The 12,789-nt window shown below is 39.2% G+C and overlaps 1 protein-coding gene across 1 annotated transcript; it reads right to left on the bottom strand.

Moving 5' to 3' along the window:
- Nucleotides 1-1,390: 1,390 nt before the first annotated feature.
- LOC144181466 (putative RNA-binding protein 46) lies at nucleotides 1,391-2,772 on the bottom strand. Its single transcript, XM_077709975.1, has 4 exons — nucleotides 2,641-2,772; nucleotides 1,904-2,461; nucleotides 1,595-1,697; nucleotides 1,391-1,526 (listed from the first exon to the last, which is right to left on the bottom strand). The coding sequence occupies exons 2-4, from the start codon at nucleotides 2,084-2,086 to the stop codon at nucleotides 1,480-1,482; spliced, it is 333 nt and encodes a 110-aa protein (XP_077566101.1). The 5' UTR covers nucleotides 2,087-2,461; nucleotides 2,641-2,772; the 3' UTR covers nucleotides 1,391-1,479.
- Nucleotides 2,773-12,789: the final 10,017 nt, after the last annotated feature.

Below are 12,789 nucleotides of genomic sequence, written 5' to 3'. Positions count from 1 at the left end.
ACAAAGGGGGCGGGGCCAGCAGGTCACTCCGTATCCGGAGAGAAATATAAAAAAAAACGATGTTATACTTTTTAAATGTTAAATGTAAAAAGTATATGGCGTGGCTAAATATACAAAACCATGACTTCTTTTGCTCAAATTGTTTTTTTAAAACCTTGATTTACAAAAGTGAAATACTACATGTTAAAGGGACCATTCATTGATGAAGGAATTTCAACTTTCAAAGATCGTCTGATCGGGTGAAAATGGGCATTTCACGTTGAACCACACTTTAAATTTTGCTTGGGTTGGTGCAGAAAATAAGATGAGTCGTCGTCACTTACACTTAAATCTATTGTCTACATGATCAACCAAGCCTCGAATGTATACATTTCACATTCCACACTTACCTGGAGACCCACAATTCCTTCTGTCTAGCTGTCCAAGAAACCTGAAAGATATCAAAGCCTAACTACTAAATCAAGTTAATTAAAAGGCTAGCAACCCTTGAAAAAAATCCTGATATGGAAATTCCTTTGTAACCAAAATACACCCACTAATATTCAAATGAACTTTGGGCTGCAGGAGAAAGCGAGAGCTTGTAAACTGGAGTGAGATCTACGAGAAGTTGTCCTTTCCCTTGTGAATATAAAGAGAATCCACAATTGAAGTTTCAATAAAGTCTTGTCTGTGTTTTTGTCACTTGCCTCCCAAAATCCTTCAGAGCAAAAATAAGAACACTAATAACAGGTTATTCAAAGCAATCAACTCAACATGGTTCACGCAGACGGACACAAACATCGTAAAGTCCTGCCGGCAAGATACTTTTTTTAAATGTGCGAAAGCACACGGTGCAGTGAAGTTGATAAATACACAAAGTGAATTTCCCCGCCTGCTGTGTTGATTCAAAGGTTGAGCGAGGAAGTGGAGACACCAGCTGAAGTCGTCGTCATTGCCATTGTCGAATGCTCTGGCAGACACAGAGGTCAAAAATGACACACCAACCAAGAAGGCCAGCTATCAGTTGAACGGTGAAGGTAACTACGTCCCAAAACATGCAACACAGTTGATGGTTCTCCTTCCCGCGGTGACGATTGATGTCGTGCTAGACCTCCAAGAGGCTGCCCTTGAAGTTGATCATTGATAGTTGTCCTAGTGCCAAAACATGTTGTATAGTAGTAATAATAGGGGTGACCCTGCTCCGCGATTTTTCCATGATCGCGGCCATGTCTGGTCTACATTAATCCGCTATATTCAACGGATTACTGTACCTATGTATATGATGGTAAACATGATTTTGAGAGATTTAACTTTTATTCAATAAAATAATAGATGAAACATATGAACCTAGACAACATGAACCGTAGGACATATTTACCATTGAACTTCACATCCCTTCAGAACATGAACGGCCACAAAAACAGCTCCTAAATAAAAGTAGCCAAAGAGCACAGGGATGTCGAGAATGGGCTGGGCCAGATCATCGCAGGAATCGAACAGTCAACCAACAGACGTGATGTGGGGCCAATCACGCGCGAAGACTGGGTCTGGTGGTGGGGAAGCACAAACACTCATTGGAGTGACCTCAGTGATAGGCATCTGCCGAGGCGTTTACCGAGATTCCACAATGCGTTGAGCGTCGCCATCTGTTTGGCATCATCCAGCCGTGCACATAAACGGTGAGGCAAAAAGCTGCTGTGTGTTAGCGGCATCACCACCTGGTCACAAACAGAGACAATTTAGAGGGTCTAATCAGCCTACCGTGCATGCTTTTGGAAAGTGGGGGGAAATCGGAGTACCCGGTGGAAACCCAAGCCTGCCGGGGGAGAACATGCAAACTCTACACTGGTGGACCGACCTAGATTTGAACCCAGGATTCCAGGGGCTCCGAAAATGAACGAATGAATTGATTTAAAGTGGTTACCTCGTAGACTGGCCACAGGTTCCTGCGCTGATCCGGCAAAGAGTAAAGGCTGTATTGTGGGGGTGGTACGTTGTGCAAACCACAGTACAATTCCAGCAGGCTGACTGCAGAAGTGATCTGATCATGCTGGAGTTGCGGCAGGCCGGTGTAGGACAGGGTCATCCCTGGAAAGAGCGGGAACATCTTCGTAGAGCAAGTAAGAGGTGGCAATTATTCCGAGAAGGGTACACGGCAAGAAATTTCCCTAGAGCAACTTTGCGATGGTGAAGCATCCGAACAACTCGGAGTGCCTCCTCCCAATTCCACAGTCGGCATTATGAATGACCTCCAAAAGCTGCTCCTCCACAGAAAACAGATGATTTCAAATTTCAGCTTACTTTTTGGTGTACAAGACAAAGGCATAGCCCCGGTTGTCTCCGTTAAACTCCATCATCAGCCTCAGCTCGTAAATGGTTCCAGCTGTGTTGAAGAGGCGGACCAGCTCATCTTCAAACATGACTCTGGGAATGCATCCCACAAATACCTCACACTCAATCCCAGGAGCCGGACCTTCCCATTCTGCAAGTTAAGAATTTAGTCATGAGTAACTTACCGACCGTCTGATTTTCACCTCCATATTCATGGTTTTATTAGGGAGTACAAATGTGTTACTTTGAAGGGAAAATCTTAAGAAAATCATCACAAGGTATTTCTGAGGTACTGTATGAATCAAAAGCACATAAGTCAATTATACTCACCAGCTGGCGGCGCGCCATACTTCCTCTGTTTCTTGTTTTTGGAAATTGGAGTCTTGCACTTTTCTGTAAGCATCACTTGATGGTGCACCTCTGAAGATGAAGCCATCTGTCGTGTCAGGTCCTGGTGGCTCCCTGGAAGACCAAGATTTTTTTAATATACAAATACTCAACATACGAGTGCCCCGACATTCGAGCAATTTCCGATACGAGTTTAATTTCGGGCAGATATTTATCTTGAGATACGAGACAAATTTTGAAACATGAGCATACAGTGGACGTGAGGGGCTGCTCAAAGAACATCATCGAGCACTGGGCGGAGCGTTGTAAATTAAAATTGCACCCCCCCCCCCACTCCCGTCAGTCAGTGCGAATGGTGTATATACTACTTCTCGTTGGAAAGTGGTCGTGCGTTATCATATTGTGAGGACATTTGTGTGCATCATTTTTGGAATGTTTGGAAGGGAATACAAAAGTAAACAACCCTCGATAAATTGCATCTAAAAGTCAGGGTGGAGGCGGGGCAAATAGAGCCAACCCGGGAGAAGAAAGGTATCAAAATGTGTGCAAAAAGTCCCCCCTCTCCTCTCTCTGTGCATCTCTCTCCCTCCGTGAAATCTAATTTTAGTACAATTGAAAACATTTTAGTACAATTAAATACATTTTAGTACAATTAAACACATTTTAGTACAATTAAACACATTTTATTACAATTAAACACATTTTATCACAATTAAACACATTTTAGTACAATTAAACACATTTTAGTACTATTAAACCACTAGTTATTTTTTATTTTGTTAATAGATGGCGAATTAGACCAAATAAAACGTTTTTCCAATCCAATACTCTGTTTGGGATGTTTTTTCGGATAGTTGGAATGAATAAATTTGTTTCTAGTTCATTTCTAAAGTACACATTCATTTGTGTTACGAGTAAATCGATATACGAGCTCAGTCCCGGAACTAACTAAGCTCGTATCTCGGGGTACTACTGTAAATATTTAGGGTTAAATTCATTTTACTTGTTCAAGTGGACAGATTGGATTAAAAACTTTCAATTCAGTAAGGCACACTGAAATATTTTTTTTTCCTTGTAAGAGCTAAATATATATTTTAACCCTATTTTATAACATTCAAAACGTTACAGTAACTGTATCATTACTGAGGTTGGCGAGTAGTATTTCGTTAGATTTATGGTCACTTATAACACAATAAATGTTCTTTTTTCCATATTCCGTCCCCCACAAAATGTTGCCACTGAACAAAGTCAAACCGGTCGGTCTGAAGTCTAGTAAAAGTGGATTTGCCACACACCTAGAATCTCTCGGCCGGTATACGACTCAAACAATAGCGTATAAAAGTTAAAATACAGGTATAAACTTTCATTCAATCAAAATATTTATTTTCAATAAAAAAAAAAACACAACAATTAAAACAAAAAAATCAATAAAAAGGGTTTAAATGCAAATATATTGTTGAGACAAAAATGCACTTGAGCACAAATTTTTCTTTTATTGAAAAGGACTTTTTGATTGATGTGAATTTATTTGTTATGAAACAGCATATTTGATGGAAATAACGGTATTTTGTATTTGGACCGTATTATAGGTTTAATTCAATCAAAAACAAATATTTTTTTAAACAAACACATTTTGTAACTCCCATGCATGTCTTTGGAATGGGGGAGGAATCCAGAGAATACCCACGCAGGCCCAGGGAGAACATGCAAACTCCACACAGGTGGACCGATCTGGATTTTGAGCGGTAACAAAAAACGGTCTTTAGTTTTAGTTCCACTATAATTTGCTGCCCATTTAATCTCCTTACCTCTCATCGACACAGACATAAGATGATTGCTGACATTTATTATAGTTAATACAGGAAGTGAAGACATTACTAAGGTTAGGAAACAACAGAGTTTTGGTGAAGCCATAAAAAATCTGACATTTTTGGTAGTGTATTCCTTGAAAAAAATATGATAGGAACATTGGTGCACTTGTAAAATCCAATTGGTAATAATGAGATTATGCGATTCTTACATAATTTATCATTAAGTGCTTATTGCTAAACCAAGCCCCAAAACTGGAAGGGAACTTCCGGGTAACACAGTACCTTCACGATAACTAAGAGAAAAAGGAAACATCAACAGAAATACTTTCTGAAATATTTTTCAGACCCAGCAAAATTGACAGTGAGGCAATTCTTCACAAATTTCCCAATTTCCCAAGATTCAAAATTCTTCCAAAATGTGCTGTTTACCAGACATCAAATGAAATCAAATGTTCACAAAAATGGGAAAAGATTCCAACCTATTTGAATTGAGACAGGGTCTCGGACAAGCAGATGTCAGGCTAAGGGGAGCACTTTTCAGGGTTTTCAGCCCTCTTTGAGGTCCGTCCCTTTCCGGGTTCAAGCTGGTAGAGCGGGTGTCGGTTCCAGAGTTCCATCGCCGGTCAGATCAAACTTTTGTACTGGCCTCTCTTCTGGCAATTTTGGAGTTTGTAAAATAAATGAATGCCATTTCTTATCGTGTCATTGCTTCGTTTCCAAATTCACAGTTATTTTGGTCAAATATCATGATACCATCTTTCTAGTTGTCATCTGCCTCGTGCATAAAAACGGGTCTCATTGTTGAGTCTTGACTATTACCTACCTTTTATGTCAACTTGAGACTGAACTAAACATGATTCAAAATGCATTTATGTACGTAAGCCACACTCACAAGCATTTTAAACTATAAATGGACAAAAAAGTTGCTCAATTCCTTCAAATTATGACGGACTAAGATAAGAAGACCAGTCTTCATTATTTGCTCAAAGGTAGTAAACTTAGACCAGTGGTGGGATCTGTGATGCACCTCTCCAAGAGTTGGAGATAGGTGAGGTTCTCTTGAGTGTTTGGATCAAAAAATCCCTTGGTGTCATCATCTGGGTCGGAAAGAATCCGCTTCATTTCTTGGTCAAAGTAGCCTCGTTGGTAGGCCACCTCCACGGGAACCCTGTGGCTGTAGACCGGGTCAATGATGCCTCCCGTGGCAATTTGAGCTTCCAGAAGGCGAATTCCATGATCCTTGACGATCAGCTCTTTGTTCAGAGCCTGGAACAGGGTTATCTTTTCTTTAGTCTCAGGATCCGTGTATCCGGGGACTGCCAGTTGTGCCGACAGCAGCTTCTCTTTCAACTCGCTGCCGACCACTCTCTGAGCCACAGCTTCTTCCACTGAAAGTTTCTTGTTGCCGACCGGGTCGATGAGAAATCCTGTAGCGGCTTGGGCCTCCAGGAGTATGAGAGATGTCCCGGGAGGCAGCAGACCTCTGGACTTGGCTTTGTAGATGCTCATGACCTTCTTTGTAGACTCCACCCGGACGCCGGCAATGCAGTTTGTGGCCCCCAGGTACTTGTGGACAGATTCCATTTTGTTGCCGTTGTCCACCGTCACCTCGCCTTGTAAACTTTGCGTGAAGGGCTTCCTGGAATCAAAGAGGTGGCCCACCGAGATCTGCTTGCTCAGTCCGTCCAACTTTTTCTCTTCGGACGACACCTCCGCTAAGAGGTGGCCCACCGAGATCTGCTTGCTCAGTCCGTCCAACTTTTTCTCTTCGGACGACACCTCCGCTATGATGGCCGTGAGTATTTCCGTGATCTTTTGCGTCAGGGCGCTGCTCTTGTACTGTTGCACCAGCTGCTACCTTTTGGCCTGGGAAATGTTTTCAGACAGCAGCGCCTGCACAAACTAACCTCTTTGCCCTTGCCGTTTAATCTCCCCGCCCGTTTCTCTGTATGAAACCCACCGGATGTCTCATCGCGTATGGGCAGGAGGAGCAGCCCCGTTCTGGCATCCGTTTGGCACCTGCGTCAGCTGCAGGTAGGAAAGTCTTTCTCTGGTGTTGGGGTCAAAGAATCCCTTGGAATTGTCATCTGGCTGGAGCAGAAGCCTTTGGAGGGGCTCATCCAGAAGTCCCCTTTTGACGGCAACATCGGCAGGCAGCCTGAGGCTGGCGTTGGGATCCACCACTCCGCCCGTCGCCATTTGCGCTTGAAGGAGACGAATGGCGTCGCTTTCCGCAATCAGATCAAATCCCACAGAGAGATTTTCAGCAAAGGATACTTTGTGATGTCTTAATAATTTTTGCATAGCTTGGCTAGATCCAATTGATGAAAAAATGCAAAGAAACCATCCGTGTGTTTTTCCACTTACGTACACCTTAATTGATGTACGCCATCTAATTATGGATGACAATTACAGCAAAATGTTTTTCCAAATAAAAAAGACCTACCCAATGACAATGACTTGTTGTTTGTTTTGTTGGCAGCAGAATTACAAAATTCCAAAGTGGTTTTGCAGCTCAAAGTCTGCCCCTGCAGGCAGAAAAGCTTCTTTTCATCCTTCAAATATGAATGACAGTCAACATCTTTTGAATACGGAGGACACTGACGTGGCCAAGATTTTTCCGCCTTTTGCGCGACGGCATATCTTGCCTATAATTTCTATTTTAGTCTGTTTTTTTTTGCGTTTTTTACATAGTTTTTAAACCTAAGAAAAATGTCATCACAAGACCCTGGAAACTGGAAAATGTCATTGGTACGGCTCCAACATAACAGAGCAAACATTCAACTTAACGTATGAATAATACAAGCAGTCAAAGCAAATACTAAGTTTGAGTGTTTAAGAGTGCAAGGTTGTTTTGTTTTTTTTTTAACGAAAAGAATAACGCATACTTTTAGAGCTTCTTTACGTTGTGAAAATAAGTCATGAAATAAAGCATTAAAATGCCTTATGACGAAAGGGTTGCTATTCAAGTTCCACTCGTCCAAAACAGGAAAGCTTTGGTGACGAAAATAACAATCCAATGACATTAAGTCGTCAAATCCTCTTCTTGTTTGTGCCCAAATAATATGGCGTGTCCAAAATGGGAACGCTTGGCTTTCTCTTTTTCTTCTCAAAAAAGGTACGGGCCACCAGAAGTAGAGCCGGACCTTTAATCCCCCTAAAACCAACAACAAATACTCAAAAGCGATGCGTAAAAGATGTTATTTGTTATCACTCTTGATTGGACATGAAAGATCATTGGCAAGGAGAAAAGAAAAAAAGAAAAGAAAAGAAAAAGAAAAGAAAAGTAAAGACAAGAAAAGAACAAAAAAGACAAGATAAAGAAAGAACAGAAAAGAAAAAAAAGACTGGACCTAAAAGATCATTGGCGAGGAGAATACACAAAAACCAAAAAAAAGAAAAGAAGAGTTAAGAAAGAAAAGATGAGTTGAGAAAAGAATAGAAGAGTTAAGATAAGAAAGGGGCTTACATGTCTTTCAGCAAAAAGCTTTAAGTGCAAAAGACTTCCTCGGAAGCCAATTATATTGACATTCCTGAGGTGTGGAGAATTCCTCAGAATTAGCCAGCAAGGCAACGCCCGCCTTTCAGATAACGTCCTCCTCTCGGTGCAGGCAAGGAAGGCCAGCAAGGCCAGCCAGGCCAGAGAGCCCAGAGAGAGCTGCTTTGAACATTAGCACAGAATCTCGTGTGACAGGTGCGCTTTGGAATGACAGACATGACCACACTGGACCATTTTTCTTTTATACCTTTGGACCAATTTCCCAATGCAGCCACAGTGCTTCAATAAGAAGAAGCCAATGGAAAATAGTGCACAGTTCAGCCTGCAAATGGGAAATGACACACACACACACACAGGAGAAGAAAACAAATCGAAAAGAAAGATGAAAAGAAAGGCTGTCAGTGTCATGTGGTTATAATGTGAAACATTCATTCACAACAAAAAATTCATTGAAAGAGCCCAGCTTTGCCCACACTTCCTGCCCAGAAAGAATTTGGCTCGGTGCCACCAATGTTTGGAATGGAGCGCCCGACCGGGGTGGGTGCTTGCTGTCGGCTTCGGCTTGTCGGCCCCACAGTCAATAAGGCGGAAAGGCTCAAGACGCCAATAGAGCTGGGATGATATCAGCAGGTCAACTGCTGAGCCCTTGAAAGGTAAAACTGTCTGAATGAGAGGAGGAGCGGCCTATGAACGGGAGAGGCAATTTCCTCACTCCCCCATCAGATAATGAGGACGCCACGTCACACTCTCCTTGCATTGATAATGATAATGGTCACACAAAAAATTCCCAGTGTAACAAAATGCTACAAATGCCCCCAGTGCGGGGAAAAAATAGGTACTAAGAATAATTTGAAAAATGATATGAGGAACCACAGTGGAGAAAACCCTTGTGTGGTCGAAGATTTGCTCATACGAGACTTAAACATACACACAAGAACTTGCTGGGGAGAAACCCTTTACATGCTCAGGTTGTGACCACATGTTCAATAAATAGATACACAAGGACCCATACTCCAGAAAAAGCTTTTTTTCTGCTCAGTTAGTGGTAAAACTTTTTTCTTCAAAGCAAAGCTACTGAAAAAGACCCACACTGGAGAAAACCCCTTTTCCTTTTCAGTTTGCGGGACAGCATTCATTCAGAAGGGTAGCAACCCACCCTGGAGAAAAAACGTTTTACTGCTCAGTTTGTGGTAAAGATTTTTCTTCAAAGCAATGCTAAAAAATACACCCAACAATCCACACTGGAGAAATACCTTTTTCCTGCTCAGTTTGTGATACAGCATTCACACAGAAGGATGGCAATCCACACTGGTGAAAAACGTTGTACTGCTCAGTTTGTGGTAAAGATTTTCCCCGAGGCAATGCTAAAAAATCCACACAATCCACACTGGAGAAAAACCTTTTTTCTGCTTAGCTTGTGGTCAAACATTTAGACATAGATAACCTTCAATAATCACAAAAGAAGAACAAACTGGCGAAAAAGCTTTTTTCCTGCTCTAATTGTGGCCAAAGGTTCACTCAGAAGGAGAACGTTAAGAGACGTGTGTTTGTGTGAGAAGTAGTGGATAATAATGGCTTTTTACCTCTATAATCATCGATATTTTTTCTAATCATAATAACAATTGTCTTCATATTGCGCAGACCTTCTTGATATTCAATTTAATCCCTTTATGAATATTTTATTGTCATTTTATCTCATTATCTTGTTTCTCACATCTTTCATACAAAATTGAGACACTTTGATCATTTTAAAGGTTTAGTTGGTGAGATGCTTGCTCATCCGGGAGGCGCACGGGGTAGAGCCACTGTTCCTGCGGATCGAGAGGAGCCAGATAGTGTTGGCTCGGGCATCTGATCAGGATGGCCCCTGGAGGCCTCCTTCGGGAGGTGTTACGGGCACGTCCAATCATGAGGAGACCACGGGGCCGAACTCGGACACGCTGGGGAAACTATGTCTTCTGGTTGGCACGGGAGTTGGTAATTATTCTGGGGACTGTGGAATGAATGAGAATTTACATATAAGTACTACTTTACGAAAAATCCAACACCGCAAAAAAAAATATATATATATATATATTAATATATATATATATATATATATATATATATATATATATATATATATATATATATATATATATATATATATATATATATATATATATATATATATATATATATATATATATATATATATATAAATATATATATATATATATACATATATATATATATATACATATATATATATATATATATACACATACATATACACATACACATATACATATACATATAATATACATATACATATATATATACATATATACATATATATATATATATATATATATATATATATATATATATATATATATATATATGTATATATATATATATATATATATATATATATATATATATATATATATATATATATATATATATATATATATATATATATATATACATACATATATATATATACATATGTATATATATATACATATGTATATATATACATATGTATATATATATATATGTATATATATATATATATATATATATATATATATATATATATATATATATATATATATGTATATGTATATGTATATGTATATGTATATGTATATGTATATATATATATATATATATATATATATATATATATATATATATATATATATATATATATATATGTATATATATATATATCTATATATATATATATATATATATATATATATATATATATATATATATATATATATATATATATATATATATATATATATATATATATATATATATATATATATATATATATATATATATATATATATATATATATATATATATATATATATATATATATATATATATATATATATATATATATATTCATCATACATTGATCATCAATATTTTCACAATTGTATAAATATTGCATTTTTTTATTATAAAAATATAACTGGGACAAAAATTAAGATCCATTTGGGGAAATGTTTTAAAGCGGTCTTCTGATTTAAAGACAACCGCTCATCTCATTTTTTGAAACACTTTACCCTCACTAGGGTCACGGGGGGGCTGGAGCCTATCCCAACTGACTTGGGGCCAGATGTGGGGGGACACATTAAACTGTTGGCCAGCCAATCTCAGGGCACCAGAAGACAGACAATCATTACGCTCACACTCATACTTAAGGGCAATTTAGAGTGTCCAATAAGTCTACCATGCATGTCTTTGGAATGTGGAAGAAAACCGGAGTCCCCGGGGGAAACCCATGCACAACACTCTTGTTGTACAGTAAGCACTTGGGACTCAGCTGATTCTGGAGGAATGGGTTTCCATCCAGTTGAATGAAACAATGCAACAGAAAACATGTTCAATCTCATACATAGTTGTTGAACCAGCCTTCCATGCATGTTTCTGCGATGTGAGAAAAAAACGGAGTACATGGGGAAAAAAAACACGCAAGCCCAGGGTGAACATGCAAACTCTGCTCCTTTGTTATTTTAACCCGTGCCGTTATTTCCATAGAGTGCTAACTGCTAACTAAACAACATTTTCCAAAGGCTACAGAACCCTGTTACATAAAAATAAGTGTGATTTCAGCTTTGGTATAAACTCTGATCTTTTTGCGGTAACACAAAAAACTAACAGACCACTTCTTAAGCAAACTGAGATCGCCTTTCCAGCAAGGTTTGTCTCTTTGGTCCATACCAGCGTCCATTGGTCTGTATCCATGCCTGCCCGAAAGGATGCACACTCCAGCCAGACCTTTTAGGTTCGTTCATATCCAAATAGGTTGGGAATTTATTAATGAAACTGGTTGAAAACCTGACCTACGTGTGTGAGTTGCTATCCTTGGTTAGATTTCTCATGAGCAAATGAGACATTGTATAACCTACCTTGCCTCAGATTAATTTAATTTACATGTCAAGCAGGATTAGCACTGAACAAAATAGAGTTCAGTAAATGTTAGCGAGAGCCTTTGAGAATTGATGTAATTCATGTTGACATTGTGAGAAGAGACTGCGAGCAAGCACATCACCTCATTGAGCATTATTAATGTCATCAATGTCTTCATGTTCAACCCCTGGCTAGCTTGGTTTTCAGTTTTTATTCCGGATACAAAATTGGGAATATATCATTTTGATCATTTTTACCCGCAAAATTTGAATTAACATCGGCCTTTTGTCCTGTAAACTGGCCTCGTGATGCAATGGATGACGTGTCTGACTATGAATCAAGAGATTCCAGGTTCGACTCCTGGCTAGCTCGGTTTTCTGTTTTTATTCCTGATACACAATTGGGAATACATCATTTTGATCATTTTCACCCGCAGAGTTTGGATTACCATGGGCCTTTCATCCTATAGACAGGGCTAGTGGCGCAATGGATAATGCGTCTAAATAGAGAATCCATGTTCGGCTCCTTGCTAACTTGGTTTTCTGTTTATATTCCTGATACACAATTGGGAATACATCACTTTGATAATATTAACCCATGACATTTGGATTACCATGGGCCTTTTCTCCAATTGACAGGGCTAGTGGCGCAATGGATAATGCGTCTGACTACGAATCAGGAGATTCCTGGTTTGACTCCTGGCTGGCTTGAATTCCTATTTTCATTCCTGATACACAATTGGGAATATGTCATTTTGATCATTTTTACCCGCAAAGTTTGGATTACCATGGGCCTTTTGTTCTATAGACAGGGCTAGTGGCGCAATGGATAATGCGTCTAAATAGAGAATCCATGTTCGGCCCCTTGCTAACTTGGTTTTCGGTTTATATTCCTGATACACAATTG

Source organism: Stigmatopora nigra, chromosome 23 (genome assembly GCF_051989575.1).
Source record: "Stigmatopora nigra isolate UIUO_SnigA chromosome 23, RoL_Snig_1.1, whole genome shotgun sequence".
Lineage (NCBI taxonomy): Eukaryota > Metazoa > Chordata > Actinopteri > Syngnathiformes > Syngnathidae > Stigmatopora > Stigmatopora nigra.
This window is presented reverse-complemented; position numbering and strand designations above follow the sequence as displayed.

Excerpts from the sequence above, each read along its gene's own strand:
- LOC144181466 (XM_077709975.1), bottom strand. The coding sequence starts at position 2,086 with ATGTTCCCGCTCTTTCCAGGGATGACCCTGTCCTACACCGGCCTGCCG. Across the intron at positions 1,698-1,903 it reads ACCTGTGGCCAGTCTACGAG|GTGGTGATGCCGCTAACACA; the intron begins GTAACCACTTTA and ends GTTTGTGACCAG. Across the intron at positions 1,527-1,594 it reads CAACGCATTGTGGAATCTCG|ACCCAGTCTTCGCGCGTGAT; the intron begins GTAAACGCCTCG and ends CCCCACCACCAG.